Raw genomic sequence first — 19,741 nt, 5'->3', positions numbered from 1 at the left:
ATGCTATCTACGGCAAATAGCTGTTTAATACATGAAACACACACCAGACTGTGAAATAAATTGATTGTTGTTGTTGTTGTTGTTTATATGATTGTTGATGCTGTGATGTTTTTCCGACTTGAAACTGACTGACAAGATTTTAACATTTATAATAGGAGTCTTGGGTGTTAGCACTTTGTAACATTTATAATTTATACATACAATGACAAGAAAGAGAATATGAGATGGTGATAGAACGGCTATTTATTATTATTATTATTATTATTATTAATAAACTTAAGTGAAACAGGAACTCCCATGTTTTACGGACATTCCAAAGCATTAAATATAACTAGGAACTGTTAACAAGTGTCATTTTGAAAATTCAACATCTACAATCTATAGCAAAATACCGTGGTACAAGCAGAATAAAACACTTTAGACCATGCAATAATGTAAAATAATCCATAATATATATATGTCAGATAAGTGTTGCATACCTCCCAAAAGTGTTTTGTGAAAGCTAATACATCTGAGAGCATACATACTGTACATCTATAGGCAAACTTAGTCCTCCTTAGTGTCCTCCAAAACTACTCTGTGGTCAGGTGTGAATTAATAATCACTACTGATCACTGGGTAGTAGTTTCACAGTAGGCTACATACTACGATGTTACCAAGAGGCCTTTGTTTCCATATTAAATTTGACAACAGGAGTTGCTTCACACCCAAATGTCTACCCAAATCTAGTGGAAAGCCTTACCAGAAAAGTGGAGGCTATTATAACAGCAAAGGGAGAAAGTCTGGAATGGGATGTTTTAAAAGCACATAGAGGTATGGTGGTCAGATGCCCCCATACTTTTGGCCTTATAATGTCAGTAGTTACGGCCAAGGATATCAGGAACAAGATAAGTACCAGTTTAAGATAGCCAGGTCACCTACCTGAATGCTTTTTGCAAGTGGATTCTGGACTTGAGTTCAGTATCAAACTCAGATCCCTGGATCACATGCATATCACATGCATATTAATATTTATCACATGTTTTTTGTTCCGTAGCTATAGCTATGTCAACTGCCTCTTTCTGAAGTTGCCTGGTAAATCTGTGTGGGATGAGAGACATTGCCTTTTAAAGGATTTCACAATCTTACAGTGTGCTCATTTTTTAACGATCAGTTCCTTATTATGGAATGAACACAGTAAAGAGTATAAAACTTGCACTGACATATACATAGCTATAATATTTACAGACTAAAGAGTGATATGACCATGTCAGTTTATCAATGACCAAGTACTGGATATCAGACAAATAATGAAAAGACAGACAGGCTGGACAATAAACAGATAAAACAGACCAAAAAAAACCCTTTAAAAGGTATTTATTGATAGGATTGATGTGATCCTTTACAAAACACTCCAGAACCCAGCATGTTCTCCACCAGGGATGTTATATTTATAAAAATATCATAATATAGAAATGTTGCTTCTTTATCCATTGGTTATCATATCACTTTGTAGTGAAAGGCATCATAGGAAGTGTGAATTTTGAATTAAACATAACACTTTCATTGAGATACCCGCGAACTCAGAACACAGATCATCAATCATCATGTTCATCATGCATTCTGGATTCAGCACCAGTGTTTGACAAATATATATATATATATATATATATATATATATATATATATATATATATATATATATATATATATATATATATATATTTCTATGTATTTACTGATTGATTTTAGATGTGATTCATTTGACCATAATCATATTATAATATGCATATTCATTTTGTGAATTAATTCATGGTTACCATTTTGCATACATGCTTATTGGAGTTTATAGGCTACACATGATTATAGTAAAGTACCATTAAAGAACAAACTGTTGCTTTGTATTTATGTCAAAATTCTAGTTATTCAGTATAATTGCGTATATATACACAACATACAAAACCCAAACCTGAGTCCATATAGGAGTCAGTATGGATAATCCTCTGGTTTCCAGTGCAGACCCTTTAACCAGTCTTTAAACCAGTGTTTTTTGCTCAGATTGGTATTAACTCAGCACACTTTCATTTTTATTACGCATTGCATGACACAGATAATGATACCCATTATTCATTAATGGATATTTTCAATTGTAAATCCCTTTATTCACCTAAACAGTTGCCTAGAATTCTAATTACAATCAATAAGTGCTAGAGAGCCATTTTCCATCTTTTGCTGGTGAAACCTGATGTAGTCGTCTCAAAGGAAACTCTTCTTAATATGAAATCCTCCCTTTCCAATGTGCTGCCCTCACATAGTATAATGTTCACTATTTTGAACTGCTGTTAGGGTTGAAACATATAATGGGATGTTAAATGTACATTGTAGCAGACCTCAATGTTAAGATGGCTCATAAGGAAAAAAATCTTGAAACATATTTGTACTGACCATTTCACAAAAGGCCAAGGGTCAGGAGGAACCCTGCCTCTTCTGATTGAGTATACGCAGAGTGGCAAGCTGCTGAGTTCGCTCTGTGTACATGCTGACGAGGGTATGGTTCTCCTCTGTCAAAAGCCGAAACTCTTCCTCCAGTCTAGAGATCTCCAGCGTCACCTTCTCGTCCTCAGCCAGCTCAGCTATCAAATCCCTTCTGGGGTAAGCACACCCAAACATACACAGAGAACAGGCAAGGAAATAAACTTTACAGCTGTTACCTTCATTGATGTTTACGGTTAACACTAGTTTAGCGAGATTTTTTATTTATTTTTTTTTAAAAACATACTTTTCAATCAATTTAGTTTTCAATCAAGTTCAGTAGAAGAAAACTATCAAGAATCGTAAAAAAAAAAAAAAAAAATCATCATCTGCTGTGACATTTTTTATGCTACACAACATAATTAATGCTACAGCTATCAGCCTGGCCCTACCTCAGTAAAATATTTCAGTATACTACGGTAAGCAGAGACTTAACAAGCTATCTTGCATGGCCTGCTAGTAGGAATGGACTGTAACACATTTGAAAAAGCATAACAATTTGCTGTTGACTGGCTACATTTAAGGTTTAAGTTTTTAAGCCTGTTTTCTTCAGTAATTCCAGGTTTAGACCTACATCACATTTAGTGGCATTACTGGCTAGGTAGCAAGTCAAAGGCTAGCTAATAGTAAATATTAACAAGAAGATTTACTTCTGCTTAAATCTTTATCAACCTAAGCATAGTTAGTCATGCATATGACCAGCAAACCTTTTGTTTGTTTATTAACAATTATTAACTTAATTTCATCAGTTAAAACCTCTATGTTTTCTTTTGCAATACATTTATAGGAAGCAATCTTTATACTTGAGTACATTTCACTGTATACTTCCACTTTTAACTGAATAAGATTATCTCAATATTCACTCAAATATATATTTTTTGGTACTTTTTCCACCCAAGAGTCTATTCCTTTTTTTTTTATCTATTCTTTTTTTTTTCATTTCCTAAATGGATTAGATTACACAAGGTGTGTAAACGTAGAATTTTATTATCAAATGAAGGTCAAACACGTAATCTCTGGCCTGCTAATCTAACCATATTCATCTGCACTAAAACCACTGCCACTAAACATACACCTGTAACACCTACTTGCAGATTTGTACACAGCTGAAGCTGTGCTGCATGATGTACTACTACTACTTCCTGTTTTTATAAAATGTGATCACATGGCAGGTTGCCAGTAAGTGAAACTCCAGTGTTTGGACCTTTGAACACCGTTTCTAGGATGGACACAATAGCCTGGGACTTCCAGTAAATTAACCACAATTTACAGCTTACAATAAAAGTGATAAAAGGACACTCTTAATGTATGTGTGGGTGTAACCATTTGAACAAAAGTGTATGAATGGAAGTAACCGTGAAGCTCATAAATATGTTATATTTAATAATATATAATAATATTATTCCTCTTATACCACAGAGGTTTGCCTATCATAAATAGACAAAAAAGAGTTTCATTTATTAAACTACATGGAATTTAAATCTATATATTATAGATAAAACATACAAACCTGCTCTCTCTCTCTCTCTCTTGTTAGGAGTTTATAGGATGTAAATAAGATAAATATATAAATAGCCACTGGGAGTTGCTTGGTAGTAATGTTAAATAAAGTATGCTTCACCATATCAACAATTATACATTTTCTTTGTTAAATACAACAATTTTTTTATTCAATTATTATTAGTCTTAGATAATTTAGATCATCTGCCAAATTCCTATTAATCTGTTACCCTAGGAACAGCACTATAGGAACAAGTGCATTATTATAAACACGATTTGAATTGAACCCTGCAGAGGCATGCTGCTATAGGAAAGTGATCAACTAATCGTCTGACGTTTCAACATTTAACAACAGCTTATAATTAAGTATATCATATCAATATTTAAAGCTTAATCCTAATTGTCTGTGGAAAGCTCATACATTATGATATCCCAAAGATTCCGCTGGAGACAGAAGGACAAGCTACTGTGGACATTTACACTATATCTAATCGGTTGATATATTGCTTATTCAATAAAAAAGGCATTTGGATATATTTTTCATAAATTGACTACAGTTTTTTTTTTTTTTTTTAATCAATGCTATCCAGTTCGTAGATTCATAAAGTCTTTACGGGAAAGATTCATTTGAATGTAAAAGAAATCATGCCTGGTTGCTACGGACAACCCAAGCCATTTTCGAAAAACACAAGTGTTGCATGCCACAATACAGTATGTAAGAGGCTGTCATGATTACACAGGCCTATTTTTACCCAGCACAGCATGACTTGTAAGGAAATCCCCCTTGTCAGTCAAAATGGAATGTGTCCTAAGGAAGAGCACCACACAAACCATGTTGCATCACAGTGAGGAATCTCTGAAATAAACTTTAGTAGAATCTGAAATTGTTCTCGTCCTTGTTCCCTTATGAAACTTCAAAAGTTTCAGCTTGTTGCATGTATGTACATATAAACCTGTACTGGGAAAAATGGAAAATCATATTTCCTTGTACAGTGGCAGGGTTTTCCCTGCTCTCAGCCTTCACACTTACTTTCTGTCTTCCAGAAGAGCGATTTCTGTTTTAACCTGGTGAAACTCTTTCGCCATTCTGCAATGGTCTCTGTAGACTTGGACAGACTCCTTTAGAGATTGGCATGGCAACACTGGCTGCAGAAATGAAGAGGACACAAGACCCACACATATAACATTCATACACTTGTGACTTAAAAATAATCAATAGCACAAATTTCATCAATACTAATGTCAAAGGAGCTGCCAGACAGCGATACAAAACTATTAGGGTTCCAGCAGTCTACCAGACATAATGTTAAAGATTGTAGTTTAAAGTTTCGGGAAGACTGCACGAGAGGAGTGGAGTTAGCTGACACTAATCTAGTTAAACTAGTCATAAATCAGTCAGAAAAGAAGAGGTGTAACCCACTCGTGTGCTGCAAACCGGTTCTGTGGTTTCTGTTCCGTGTTTGGACTTTTTTATTTAATTAGCTGTCCACAAAACTAGTGCTGAAGTCTGGAGTGTCTATGAAACAAAAATCCCCTCAGACAGTATCGCTTTCCATGATAGCAACCAGCACACACTTACACTCCCACCACATTATGTAGGAAACTGTTGGTAAAAAGTTTTGGCTTCATCTCAAGCAGGACTTCTGCTTTCACAATGACTCATAGCCAACTCCTCCAAAATATCACTTCAACTTCTGCAACTTCTCCAAGTGCCTTGGAAACCTCACAGCGTATTTATTTAAGTAATAATTTTTTATTATTTTTTTTTAACTAGAATTCCCTTACTAATAAAAACATAGGTAATGTACCTATGATGGCTAGAAGTCTATATAAGTGAAAATATAATATAAGTTTCTCTTAGAGGATCAGATATTATTGAAGGCCTGACTGTACATGTGACACAATAGTGTTCTTCCACTGTGTGCGCTTACAGAGATAAAAATTAAATAAGTTAGATGGCATCATCCTGATGTACGGTAAGCAGAGAGATTTGGCCAGTTTCTTTTTTCTTTTCTTTTCTTTTCTTTTCTTTTTTTTTATAATTCCATTTGATGCTGTCTGGATGTCTACTTCCTCCTTTTCCAGCTCCACAGTTCCTCCCTTTCAGTGTTAGTGTTTAGTGTGTTGTTAATAGTCTAGTTAGCAAGTATCACTTGTGTAACTATACCCATTGTTTTCAACATCTGATTACGTAATTGCTGGCTTCGTATGTCTATGTATGTATTTATTCATTTAATAATTTTATCGAATTCATTCATTCATTCATTCATTTATTCATGTATTTATTCATCTGACCTTTGCTACACGTTGACCTGAGATATTAGTGTAATTGTATTTAACTGCCTTGGGCTTCTAATGCGTTACATGGATTAAAGTAAATCTTGGGTTGAAAGAAAGAAAGAAAGAAAGAAAGAAAGAAAGAAAGAAAGAAAGAAAGAAAGAAAGAAAGAAAGAAAGAAAGAAGGTTAAGTACAAGGTTAAATATTCTAATTGATCACCTATCATATGGAATATTTTCATCCAAATGGGAGTGGTCTTTTCTAGGATAACAATTTCCCAATTCCCAAAAAATATAAATATGCTATGGCCAATCACCAGATCTCAGTTCAGCGGAACTCCTACAAGAGAATTTTTAGTGACATGTTGTAAAAACTCTCTACACCACCATCATCAAAACATCGTTAGAGGGAATTTTCTTTTTTGGAAACTTGTTTGCTAAGGCACATTGAAGCTGGTGGCTTGTGGTGGCCCAATACCTTAATAACACACTTTATATTAGTTTTAATTTGTCACCTGTTTTCATATTGTATATTGTTCCTGTATTGTACAGGAAGTTCATGCAGAAGTGTTGTGTAATAGCAGTGGCTGCTCAACAAGTAACTGAATTTTAATGGCTTGTTATGGTGAGTTTTTAACTCAGGTCCAATGTGAAATAAGATCATGTAAGTAAATAAATTTAGACTAAAGAACATAGTACAATGAAACAACTCACAGTCCTGGTGTTTTTAAAGAACAATCCCTGAGGTATATAGTGGAAATTTAGCAGTACTATAGTAAAGGTATAAAATTTGACTAATAAGATCCAATTATTTGTACTAATTTGAGGTAAGTGTGGCTGAGAAACCCTGTTATACAGGATATTCTTACAGAAGGTCTTCATTTAAGAACTTAAACACTACAAACATATACTGCTGCCCTCTTATGTTCACACTGTGGTATGATAAGCAACAGTTGTTCAGCTTTCTAATTCTTATACCGTTTGCTTTACTGAAATCAACATTAAATGACCAGTTAAATCACAAAAATGTCATCTGCATTAATATATCTCTGTCTTCATATAATTATTGAGTCTTACCTGCAAGCGTTGCTCAAGGTCAGGGAAAGATGGGAATTGATCCTCTGCATCGGTCAGCTCTGTATTAATAAAGACAATCAGTTTAGTATCTCTGGTGCATTGAGGAAGTAATAAGGGATGGCAAGTACCGGTTACTGGTCAGGGTTGCAGTGGATCCAGGGAACACTGGGTACTATAAAGTAAGAATACACCCTGGGTGAGACAGCAGTCTATCATAGGGTGCCGTGAACACACACATTAACACACTCATTCACACCTAGGAGCAATTTATCATGAACAGATCATGAAGATTTATGCTTTGGGAGGTGGAAAGAATCTTGAGAACCCAGAATAAACCCATGTTTATGCAGGAAGTGCAAAATATCAAATGGAAAGTAACACAACCTCAGGATCAAATCACAGACTCTGGAACTGCGAGGCATTAGCACTACAGTTATTGGTTTAAAACCTAATTTCTTAAATGGTAATGACTCTAATTTTGTCCAGTGGCCAGATACCCTTTTAGAAACGTACTAAATGCCAGAGGTGCTTCTGCATGTCCTCCTCTGCCCTATCCCACAAACAGAGCATACACAGAGGCTCCCAGTTACATATTGCATAGTTTAAGTAATTAAATCATTACTAATTATAAAATTAAGTGCCTAACCAACAACAGAGGTTCTTCGGCTTGGCTATGTTTATAGAAACCACAGGCCTGTTTTTCTATCGCTGCAAGGAGAACATCAGCCAACACCTGTTAGTCTGGTCCACATAAACTAAAGCTTTAGTGGACAGATTGGTTCTAACTATCTTTTAGATACCTGACGATGAGATGTCTTTAACGAGGGCTATGACAGACGAGTTGTCTACACTGGCTGCTATCATGCAAGCTATGTCTATACGTAGCCAGGGTACACATGTCGGGAATCCTCTGATGAAACCAGCTAAAAATGGGGTGTGGTTACACACTGACCATGGGACTAATTATAAGCAAAATATACACAAGCAGAATCGGCCACTTGTTTGAATTACAGCCACATATTGCATTTCAACTTGGGATGAGGTAATTCCCAATGTAGGAGATCCAGGCTCTTGCTCGTGTGACTCTACAATAGTAGAAACATTTATAGGCTTTTTAAGTCTTGCAAACATGCCAGACTCCTGTTCTAATAAAGTTTAACATACTCTCAGTTTCAGAAAGAAAACAAAGCCGTTGTAAATCTTCAGATTCTTTAAAAAGAAAAGAAAAAAACAAAACAAGATAAGGTCAAAGCCAGTCTGACATACAGCATGCTGATCAATATGATCACAGAGAACTCACTTAACCTGTGTGTCAAATAACTAGACGAGTTTCTTGATCTGTGTGTTTGCACGGCAGTCCTTAAATGCAAGCACAGACTAAGATGTGAGGTTCCGGGCAGGAATGGAGGATGAAGTGTTAAGCACCTTTAAATATAGGCCAGTGTTATAAAAGCAAATGAGTGAATCACACAGCAGTGAGGTATTAAAGAGGAAACCTGATGCTGCAGCTGCCATCCAAACATTCGTCTGAATAGCTGTAAAACACTTTGACAGCAGGGACCAGATAAGCTTTGTGTCTAGGTAGATATTTTATTTGTAAGATGCCAGTGATAGACCAAAATAGAGAGAGCACCTGTTTTACTGTAAAGAATGGCAAAAGTTAAAACAGATCCGGCACGAGAAGGGCTTTGTACTAGCTTTTGTGGGTTGCTGTTTTGGTGTAAGGCATGCAGTGTATGCCATTACAGCTGAGGGGGAGGTGGTTGAGAGGACAAAACCATTTTTAAAGCCAACAGTTAAGTAACACCTTCAAACGTAGAACCCAAGAAAGCAACATACCTGAGGACTCATCAAGGCTGAAGGAGATTTGAACTTCAGGTTTGTCTGTGGTGAATCGTCTTGCTGAGGTGATCATTTATTCCCTGTGGAAGGCAGACAAGTATGACAGGATAGGGGGCATAAAGCTAGTTTCCTTTAATACACAGCTGTAATGTGAGATCATTCACCTCTCAGGGGCAATGACTGGATTTCATCATGTGCCCAAAGCTGCATCGGGGATTAAACAATTAGAGGTAGAGCCCCTCCGAGCCAGAGGGTGAGGTCACACGTCTCCACTGTCTTTGCACTGACCAAAGCATTTTCTATCATTTAATCCATGTGCATTTATGAATGAAATTGTAAACTATTAAACGAGATTTTATTATCTGCCATGACTCAAGCCATTTACTGAGCAGAAACATGTTGTTTCCACAGTTAAAAACAATCAAAGCAGTTGTAGAAGGGAATTTTTGCAACATAAAATTCAGTAAACTTTGAGTAAAGTTAAACACATCTTTACAATTCTGTGAGTCCAGTTTAAAAATATTATGAGAGATAAATTAAAACTTACCTGGCAACAAAAGCTTACTTCTGAGAAAGTCCTTAAACTTAAGAAGGTTCAAGAGTGACTCCTTCCACAGAAAGAGCGTGCAGGAAGTGTTAGAGCTTTCCAGAGTGAGCTAATCATACAATCATCTGGGCCAGTTAATGAGGGCCAGAGAGGAGAAGAAGACTGTTTTCATAAGAATCATCTCGGCTACTCGTCAGAAACATGGCAGAGTAGTGTGCGTGCGTGTGTGTGTGTGTGTGTGTGTGTGGTTGCTCACTAGGACTACAGATACACCCCCTACACCAGTGCCAGTTAAAAGGCTCGGACGCATGACTTTAGGCAAGAAAAATGTCCTTTGTTCCAATCAGTGCTGAGTAACACACACACACACACCAGCCAAGTGGTGCCATTGTTTTGAAATGAAGCTGTTTTACCGGATTAAGGTCATTAATGTCTAATCCTACTTTTTTCTTTCTTTCTTTCTTTCTTTCTTTCTTTCTTTCTTTCTTTCTTTCTTTCTTTCTTTCTTTCTTTCTTTCTTTCTTTCTTTCTTTCTTTCTTTCTTTCTGTCTTTCTTTCTTTCTTTCTTTTTTTTGACCCTCTGAGTGAAACCTTTAAGCGAGCCCTGAATTTATAATATTTTATCACAGTGTTGAGCAGTTTTGCATGTAGTCCTTCTATGATGGTGGACTTTACAATTAAAATCTATTCTTACAAAGTGATGCCATGAAACCTAGGAAAAAAAGAAAAATATGTTTCATGTTTCCATGATTCTTTTGTTTTGTTGTATAAACAATATATACCTAAATATTAAACTATAAACTGAATTATAATTTTGTGCCAAAAAGATCATCCCACACAATGAGGAATTTATTGTGAATTAAAATTTTTTTTTTTTTTAGCTTTCTGTGAAAAAATAAGAACAGTGTATAGAGTTTAGAAAGGGTTTTTTTAGGGTATAGAAATGTTTTATGTTAATTTATAGAGAAACTGTGTGAGGAAAGTATACTGATCAGGTATAACATTATGAGCAGTGCCAGGTGAAGGGAACAAGACAGGGTCACGGGCGGCCAAGGCTCACTGATGCATGTGGGGAGTGAAGGCTGGCCCCTGTGATCCGATCCAACAGACGAAATACAGTTGCTCAAATAGCTGAAGATATTAATGCTGGTTCTGAGAGAAAGGTGTCAGAATACACAGTGCATGATGGGTCAAGGCTGTTTTGGCAGAAAAAGGGGGACCAACACAATATTAGGTCATAATGTTATGCCTGGTCGGTGTATATAGTAAATAAACTATAAAACTAATAAACTATAGTGTAATGTTATAGCTATAGTGTGGGGACAACAACCTGGAACTCAACACCAGGAAAACAAAGGAGGTCATTGTGGACTTCAGACGTGCTGGGAATCACACTCATGCTCCCATTCACATCAGTGGAGCTGCTGTTGAGCGTGTACCCAGCTTTAAGTTCCTTGGGGTCCACTTCTCAGAGGACCTCGCCTGGTCCATGAACACCTCCTTCCTGTACATTTTTGTCCTGTACATAATAGTACTATTTAAACATGCATATATACAGCTCTGGGAAAAAATAAGAGACCACTGCAAAATAATCAGTTTCTTATGTTTTTTTCTTCCAGGTGCATGTACGTGAGATGAACAGTTTTGTTACATTTTTTGTGAACTGCTGACAATATTTCTCCTAAATTCAAAATATAACTATTGTTATTTAGAATGTATATTTAAAGGAAATGACAACACATCAAAATAACCAGAGATCATGCAGTATTTGCCGAGCTTTAATAACTCAAATAAAACAAAATGCAAATAATTTGTAAAGAAATTGTGTTAATGCTTTGGCTAAATGACATAAAGAAATCAGTATTTGGTGGAATAACCCCGATTTGCATGCGTTTTGGCTCCATGCTCTCCACCAGTTTCTCACATTGCTGTTGGGGAACTTTATACCACTCTTTTTGCAAAAAAGCAAACAGCTCAGCTTTGCTTGATGGTTTGTGACCATCCATCTTCCTCTTGATGACATTCCAGAGGTTTTCAATAGGGTTCAAATCTGGAGATTGGGCAGTGGTCTCTTTTTTTTTTTTTTCCAGAGCTGTATATAATGTATAATATACACATACCCATCTGTATATCTTGTTTAGCATGTTAATTCTTAACATATCTTTATTACTATACATTGAGTGTACATAACAATTTAACAACAATGGCACCACTTGGCTGGTGTGTGTGTGTGTGTGTGTGTGTGTGTGTTACTCAGCACTGATTGGAACAAAGGACATAACAAATTGTACATTGTACATTGTATAGTCTTTTTTTTTTTATACCTATTTATATTTCCTACTACACCTGTACATAAGACATCCATTCTCTTGTACATATCATCCCCATACCTGTATATCTTTATTGTAATTAATTGTAAATATGCCACTTATGCACTTCTGGTTGGATGCTAACTGCATTTCATTGGCTCTGTACATGTACTCTGCACAAGGACAATAAAGTTGAATCTAATCTAATGTTGACCTGGTATTATTTTCTAAATTAGTCTAGATAGTTTGAATAGAAATTTCACTTTTAAAACATATGTTATGGCTTGGTTGTATTTTAGGCTCTTTTTTTTAAGCTCTTGTCATAGTTCAACAAACTAACAGATACATAGATAACAGACAGCGTTTGACGCAATCGTCGATCTACTATCTGGCCTGTGAGGATGATGATCTATGATTCTGCCCTCGACACTCGCCCAGTCTTTTCTTAGCTGCGTGCTTTGCCTTGTGGAGCGGTTTCTGGCAGCATCCAGTCCGGATTATTCTCCTACCGGGGCTGTTCAAACGCTAAAAAATGGCCCTTCACGTCCCTAAAGCGCCTGGCTTTGCCCAAATGTTAAAGGATGGTGCGAAGGTAAGAATCGTTAGGATCCTTTTTTTTTTATTAGGGTCTGATCTTAACACTTAGCTAAGCAGCTAGCTAACGTGTTAGCGAGTTAGCCTGAATCATGTGGGTGGAGATTTCTAGAACACAGGGTCCACAGTCAAAGCTACTGATTACATGTATATAGCAAATCAGACAGACTATGCACGCGCAAAATATTAGCAGTTAATTAAGGCAGTGTTTCCTTTTACCCAAGAACTATAAAATCTAGATTTACTCCAGTAATTAGCTTTTTGTTACCCTAGCTAGTTCAGCATGTGCATCTGCCGGCAAACTAGTTAGCCTGCTAGCTGCTTCCCCTGACAGCAATTCGGATCAATAACCCATTTTTATTATTAAATAATGTATTATTAGTGCGATAATGGCTAACAGCTCTCACAGTGCAGTTATTTTCCTTATGCTAGATAACGTTATTCTACAACGGATTATATTATCATGATCATCATTTATTCACTTTCTCGTTTTGTAACCAAATTAGGAAACATTGTGTGCAAGATTCACTGTAGCCTGTTTCATGTCTCTCACGGTTTGGTCATTTTATCCCCCCCAATACAGTTGCAAAATAAACTCATTATAACTCTTGTTTAAAACAATGTTTTTATTTATTAAACATAAATCTTGAGAAGCAAAATTGTAATATTTGTGTTTTATTTATGGGGATGTGTTAGCTTAGTGGTTAAGGCGTTGGCCTTTTGCTCAGAAGGTGATGAGTTTGAATCCCTGGTCCACTAAACTGCCACTAAAGGGCCCTTGAGCAAAGCCCTCAACCCTCAATTGCTCAGTTGTATAAAATGAGATGAAAATGTAAGTCGATCTGGATGAGAGCGTCTGCTAAATGCCAGAAATGTAAATGTTTTTTAAATCAAAAAGCACTACAATATTTCAAAGTGTATTTGATACATTGTATGAGGATTTCATTATTATATCATGTCACCGAGTTGTACTTTTAATGGCTTTTGATTTTTATTATTATTATTATTATTTTTACATAGGTTGTGGTGTGCTTTATAAAAATTTGTTCATTTGTATTGAATTTATACTATTTTCTGCTGATCAGCATTATTCAGGTCTGGAGGAGGCAGTTTTTAGAAATATCCAGGCATGCAAGGAACTGGCACAGACTACAAGAACTGCATATGGACCCAATGGTAACTGACTGTTTCCCTGCTTCAGGATTTTGCTTATTTAATCTAACTTGTAATGTTAATTGTTCTTAATGAATTGTATTATTATATATTTGCCAGGCATGAACAAGATGGTCATCAACCATTTAGAGAAACTCCTGGTAACCAATGATGCTGCTACCATTCTGAGAGAGCTCGAGGTGAGTTTGGATGATGTGATTTAGTGAAACGCAGGGTGCCTCGCTAATGGATGCCTCTGATTATTCAATCCTACCACTATTGTATTCTGCCATCTTTCTCTGATTCACTGGAGGAAGGAGTATAGAATTAAGGAAGGAAAGAAAACAAGGAGGCTCAATTAAAAAAATGAGAAGCACCCACTGCATCCTTTGTAATATGTCAATGGCAATTCTATAATGCACAGCATACAGCCTTAAATACTGTGTCTTTCTTTTCTAGGTCCAGCACCCAGCTGCTAGGATGATCGTTATGGCGTCCCACATGCAGGAGCAGGAAGTAGGGGATGGGACCAACTTTGTCCTGGTGTTTGCTGGCGCTCTGCTGGAACTGGCAGAGGAGCTGCTCCGAATGGGGCTCTCTGTGTCGGAGGTGAGGGGATGAAATTTGTAATTGTATTAAAAAAAAAAAAAAGAAGCAAGTATTTACATTTTAAAAAAAGTGTGTGCAGCTTGTAACTGGGTGAACACTTTGCGTAATGTTAGATTGAAACAAAAGCTGTTATTATTTGTTGGACGAGTGAAGTAAAAGACATTGCAAATTAGTTATCAACAGCCTGTTGATATAGACACAAATACACAGTCTGCTTGTCTCTCTGCCTGGGCTACTGATTTGTCCACTCCTGCTCATTGACAATGCATTGGTCTGTGACAGCAACTGTAAGTCATACTGTCTTATCCTAATTCTGTCACGAAGCACACAGTGTCTAATGCACAGGCTACACTAGTAATGGTCCTATTGTCCATTATGGAATTATTTGATGCACACGTCTTATGTAGAGAAGAGATTTTATGGGCAAGGAATTGTTTTTAGTCAGTAATTGCATTTCAAAGAGTCTGTCAGGTGTTTGGCTGCGAGATCATCAAACTGAGTTGATCTTAATCTCTCCCTATATAGGTCATTGAGGGTTATGAGATGGCCTGTAAAAAGGCTTTGGAGATTCTGCCGGACTGTGTTTGCTCCTCTGCTAAGAACCTGCATGACGTGGCTGAGGCCAAAGCCATGATCCGCACAGCCGTGATGAGCAAACAGTACGGAAATGAAGACTTCCTCGGCGACCTTATCGCACAAGCTTGTGGTGAGGGCTGCATTCAGACACCTAACGTATATCTAATGTCTTAGTATTTCATGTTTAGGCGTATTTTCTCAGTTTAATATCTTTATTTCGTTTATTAAATGTGCTGCTGTTCTCTCTACACAGTATCAATTTTCCCTGAGTCTGGCAATTTCAATGTCGATAATGTGAGAGTGTGCAAGATTTTGGTGAGTTTTAATACAAAATGTTACTGTAAATATGAATTTCATACCAAATAACATTTTGTTTATGCTTTTAGTCACTGGCTTGGTTTTTTTATTCCAATATGTGTTCATGTAGGGTTGCGGGCTGCATGCCTCGTCGATGCTGCATGGTATGGTCTTTAAGAAGGAAACTGAAGGAGACATCACGTCAGTTAAAGATGCGAAGATAGTTGTGTTTTCTTGTCCATTTGACTGCATGGTTACTGAGACCAAGGTGAGTGTATTGTCAAAAATATACAATATTTGTTTTATTTTTGAATATACAGAGTTTTTGTTGCAGGCATTTTGGTAGTTATTTAAATATTTGTTTCTAATAATTATATGTAGTGTTGATTTTAAAAGTAGGGTGAAAGAACAGTCTAATCTGGCCGTCTTTCGATTTATGATACTGGCTTCTCAATTTAATTACTGTATAATTGCCATCCTGTTGTGCTACTGGACACAGGTGCAGATGTTCTCACAGGCTTTCCATGAAATAATGTAATCACCTAACCAACGTTTCCTCTGACCAGTGTGCAAATTGGGACCCCTTGTGTACAAACAGTGCAACTGCATTACATTTATATTTGAATGCTCCTTTCCAGGATGCCCAGTCACATTAACATAAATCATGTAAATCATCGTCATGATGCATCATTATACCCTTATTTAAGACTTATTTAAAAATAGTATAAATTACATTTAGTGAAGCATTTTACTGTTAAAATATGTAAACTTACTGCTGTATGAGGTTGTGTATATAACATTTAATGGTTGTATCCAGTTTTATGTATCAAGATATTATTTTATAAAATGTTGTGAGATACATTTGTATTATAAATGTGTAATAATCTAATAGAGGAGCTTAGTTATTAAAGAAAATGAATTTAAAAAAAAAAAAATCACACTGATGGTGTGTGCATTTCTTAGGGCACAGTGCTGATAAAGAGTGCTGAGGAGCTGATGAACTTCAGCCAAGGTGAGGAGAACCTGATGGAGGCCCAGGTGAAGGCCATTGCTGATGCTGGTGCTAATGTGGTCGTAACTGGAGGCAAAGTGGCAGACATGGCATTACACTATGCCAACAAGTATCAGCTCATGGTAGTTCGGTGAGTGCATTTTAATGGAATAATTCACCCATCTATGTCTTTAACTTGTCTCTCTCACACATACACACGCAGAATGGGTAATCTGACAAAGTGTAATTCTTTGGTGTGTGTCCATCAAGGCTCAATTCCAAATGGGACCTGAGAAGGTTATGCAAAACTGTTGGTGCTGTAGCATTGCCCAAAATGGTAAGGTTTATTTTTTAGTGAAAAACAATAGAACCTTGGTTTTTGCTTTGGATTTTTGTTGGCATTTACCTTCTGTGTGTTGCCAGACTGTTCCTACTCCAGAGGAAATGGGTCACTGTAACAGTGTTTACCTGACTGAAGTCGGAGACACCCAGGTTGTTGTGTTCAAACATGGTGAGTTAATTTACAGTTGCACTACTTTCGCCACCAGAGATCTAGACATGTGTATTTTACTTTGTTTCTACGATGTTCCACATTTTCCTGATTTTTTGTTTGTCTTGTACGAGTACCAGAAGGAGTAGCTCCTGCTTGGACAAATATTATTAAACAATACATTTACCGTGGGTCTTTGGGAGTGTTTTTGCTTCCAGATGACTTCACCTTATTTTGTGCCTAAATTGTTTTTGGCCCCCCACTCTCTATTTGGGTGGGTACATAACTGCTGCTTATACTTACAGGGGGAACATGACGCACATTAAGGAAAGTGCTGTCTGTTTCCTTTCATTTGCTTGAGCCAGTGATTGACTAGTGGCACAGTGAATGATACGGGGATGAGACAGTACCCCTTTATCATGGCTGTGGCATCACAGGATTCAAACAATCTCCAAATAATAACAAAGTGTGCTGCTTAGAAATAAATTGCATGATTTACTGTATTCGTCTCTAACAGAGAAGGAAGAGGGAGCCATTTCTACCTTGGTGATTCGAGGCTCCACAGACAACCTGATGGATGACATTGAACGAGCCATTGATGATGGAGTAAACACATTTAAGGTCCTTGTCAGGGTAAGTCTGTTCAGATGGCTAAATGAATGTATTTTCAGATTTTCTAGCTTATTTTAAATCTATTGTTTAGAATAGACTTAGTGTCATTATTTTATGTCTGTACTTTCAAGGGTCACCAACAGCCAGTACCAAACTACTTGTGTGTAAAAACGTTCTTGGGCAATTAACCTGATTCTGATTTGTTTTGTTTATTTATTTGTTTATTCATTTCTAGGACAAGAGGCTGTGTCCTGGTGCTGGTGCTACTGAAATTGAACTGGCCAAACAGATAATGTCTTATGGAGAGGTAGGTCACTGCTCAGAAGCATTAAAAACTGAATTGTACTTATTTTCTTCTTAAAATTCAACTTATGTTTATACTCTGACATAAAAAATGAACTAATGACACCAAATGTTTTTGGTGCTTAAAAAGTAAAAGGACCAAGAATACATGTCTAGAATATATTTTTAAGCAAACTGAAGATGGGTTGTCCATGGCATTAGTAGTTTATCAAGACAAAGATAAAACCAATTCCAGTCACCAAATGCTTGGAATACACTTTTAGGAGAGAAAGAACAGCAAACAAAAAACCAAATGGTTCACCATGGTCTATTCCCAGTATGCAATGTCTGTGTCTTTCTGCTTCTTTTTGTATAAATAAGCCATTAAATCCGTTAATACACATGAAGTTGGATTTTTTTTTTCTCAAAAAATGTTGGTATGTTTTGCCAGTCTTGCCCAGGTCTGGAGCAGTACTCCATTAAGAAATTTGCTGAGGCTTTTGAGGCTGTGCCACGTGCTTTGGCAGAAAACTCTGGCGTGAAGGGTAACGAGCTGATCTCCAAACTGTACGCTGTTCACCATGAGGGCAACAAAAACATGGGCTTTGATATTGAGGTGAGAGTGCAACCAAAAGGCTGAACAAAAGGCTATTATGTTGGCTTTCTTGTATTTCTGTTGGCTTTATTGTTGGTTTAACCGTTTCCTCTTCCTTTGGTAGGGTGAAGGGCCTGCAGTGAAAGACATGCTTGAGGCTGGAATTCTGGATCCCTACCTGGTCAAATTCTGGGGCATCAAATTGGCCACAAATGCTGCCATCACTGTCCTCCGGGTTGACCAGGTCAGCTGCTACCTTACATTGTTTGGTCACAAACCTTACTTATCCTCACAATTTGCCAGTATTTTATTACTTCATGTTTACAGTATCACTCGAAACTGGATTTTTTTGTTTGTTTGTTTGTTTCTTGTTATTTATCTGGACTTAATTTTTTGGCTGAGTACCAAATTATGGCTTCTACTCCATTGTGCACTGTATAAATGAAATAGAAGAGTACATACAACTGTTTCTAAGCCTGGAATATACTGTATCAGATCATAATGGCGAAACCAGCTGGGGGCCCCAAAGCTCCCAAACAGCAAGGCCACTGGGACAAAGACGAATGGAATGAAGAACCTGATAAATTTGACACCCATCATTGATCAGAAACCCCAGAATTGGGACAGGTGCCCTATTTCTTTGTGTGTGTGCTTAACCACTTAAGCGTGGGAGTGCTGGATGGGATTGCATGAACACACTTACTGTTTTGACTGTACCCTGTTCACTATTTGAAGTAGCATTGAAGATCTTGCTACAAAATATTTTCTTAGATGTGTAAAAGGAAAGGATTATATAGAATGGGTCTGGAATTAACTGCTTTTGGAAGAAAAATGGGTGATGATTTGTTACTAATTTTCACTCATCCGTCATGTTGATACCTTGATACCTTTCGGACAGCACTGAACTAACTTGTCACAATGTACTTGTCACAAAGAGTTGGAATTGGAACATGATGCTCTGGTACGAGATTGCATGTCGCATGAATTGAAGGACTTTTCCTCCTCCATAGATGTGGTTAACAGACTCAAACTAACTGCTCAATAGTGTTTTGTTTTCTTCCCATTAGTGTTCTAAGGTTGTGTCTTCCTGTCTGTACAGATTATCATGGCCAAACCAGCAGGAGGGCCCAAAGCTCCACCAGAGAAGAAAGACTGGGACGAAGATGAATGAGCTGGAATGCCCTCCTTCACCACTTAAACGTTTCGACTGTTTATTTAATATCAACACTTGTTTTGTATTATTTTCTTCCTTTTAGAATGAGCTTTTGATTCATTCATGTTGGACGTTAAAGGATGGCTCTGTAGTTTTTGTGGTCCCAATAAATGGCACTTGAGCTGTCATTTTGAGTATTTAGTGTTTCTTTTAATGTAAAGAAAGACAAACAAATATAAAAAAAAAAACACTTATGTGAAGTACATTTGCAAAGTAAATTTTCATTTAAAATAATTAGCAACGAAATAACCAGTATGCAAATGAGG

General features: G+C 36.8%; 2 protein-coding genes across 4 annotated transcripts; one reads left to right on the top strand and one right to left on the bottom strand.

Moving 5' to 3' along the window:
* Window positions 1-1,688: 1,688 nt before the first annotated feature.
* On the bottom strand, window positions 1,689-10,026 carry map3k7cl (map3k7 C-terminal like). 2 transcript variants are annotated; one of them, XM_058411251.1, is made up of 7 exons: window positions 9,756-10,026; window positions 9,373-9,491; window positions 9,206-9,288; window positions 7,367-7,425; window positions 5,042-5,157; window positions 2,425-2,626; window positions 1,689-2,318 (listed from the first exon to the last, which is right to left on the bottom strand). In XM_058411251.1, the coding sequence occupies exons 3-6, from the start codon at window positions 9,279-9,281 to the stop codon at window positions 2,446-2,448; spliced, it is 432 nt and encodes a 143-aa protein (XP_058267234.1). In that variant the 5' UTR covers window positions 9,282-9,288; window positions 9,373-9,491; window positions 9,756-10,026; the 3' UTR covers window positions 1,689-2,318; window positions 2,425-2,445. The 2 variants fall into 2 exon arrangements, with proteins under 2 accessions (XP_058267234.1, XP_058267235.1); XM_058411252.1 differs by lacking the exon at window positions 9,373-9,491 and having other exon boundaries at window positions 9,756-10,025.
* Window positions 10,027-12,496: 2,470 nt separating this feature from the next.
* Window positions 12,497-19,603, top strand: cct8 (chaperonin containing TCP1, subunit 8 (theta)). 2 transcript variants are annotated; one of them, XM_058412214.1, is made up of 16 exons: window positions 12,497-12,656; window positions 13,744-13,834; window positions 13,931-14,010; window positions 14,270-14,419; window positions 14,945-15,125; window positions 15,249-15,310; window positions 15,423-15,560; window positions 16,256-16,434; window positions 16,554-16,620; window positions 16,707-16,794; window positions 17,291-17,406; window positions 17,621-17,692; window positions 18,119-18,283; window positions 18,387-18,506; window positions 18,758-18,889; window positions 19,362-19,603. In XM_058412214.1, exons 1-15 carry the CDS (start codon window positions 12,597-12,599, stop codon window positions 18,863-18,865), a joined length of 1,677 nt encoding a protein of 558 aa, XP_058268197.1. In that variant the 5' UTR covers window positions 12,497-12,596; the 3' UTR covers window positions 18,866-18,889; window positions 19,362-19,603. The 2 variants fall into 2 exon arrangements, with proteins under 2 accessions (XP_058268197.1, XP_058268198.1); XM_058412215.1 differs by lacking the exon at window positions 18,758-18,889.
* Window positions 19,604-19,741: the final 138 nt, after the last annotated feature.

This window comes from Hemibagrus wyckioides, linkage group LG16, assembly GCF_019097595.1.
Source record: "Hemibagrus wyckioides isolate EC202008001 linkage group LG16, SWU_Hwy_1.0, whole genome shotgun sequence".
Lineage (NCBI taxonomy): Eukaryota > Metazoa > Chordata > Actinopteri > Siluriformes > Bagridae > Hemibagrus > Hemibagrus wyckioides.
This window is presented reverse-complemented; position numbering and strand designations above follow the sequence as displayed.

What these genes read in the sequence shown, in the direction of transcription:
- map3k7cl (XM_058411251.1), bottom strand. Translation starts at nt 9,281, where the DNA reads ATGATCACCTCAGCAAGACGATTCACCACAGACAAACCTGAAGTTCAA. An exon ending in CAGCCTTGATGAGTCCTCAG is followed by an intron (nt 7,426 to 9,205) that starts GTATGTTGCTTT and finishes TTATTAATACAG; the next exon opens with AGCTGACCGATGCAGAGGAT. An exon ending in ACCTTGAGCAACGCTTGCAG is followed by an intron (nt 5,158 to 7,366) that starts GTAAGACTCAAT and finishes TCATTTCTGCAG; the next exon opens with CCAGTGTTGCCATGCCAATC.
- cct8 (XM_058412214.1), top strand. Translation starts at nt 12,597, where the DNA reads ATGGCCCTTCACGTCCCTAAAGCGCCTGGCTTTGCCCAAATGTTAAAG. An exon ending in AACTGCATATGGACCCAATG is followed by an intron (nt 13,835 to 13,930) that starts GTAACTGACTGT and finishes TATATTTGCCAG; the next exon opens with GCATGAACAAGATGGTCATC. An exon ending in TGAGAGTGTGCAAGATTTTG is followed by an intron (nt 15,311 to 15,422) that starts GTGAGTTTTAAT and finishes GTGTTCATGTAG; the next exon opens with GGTTGCGGGCTGCATGCCTC.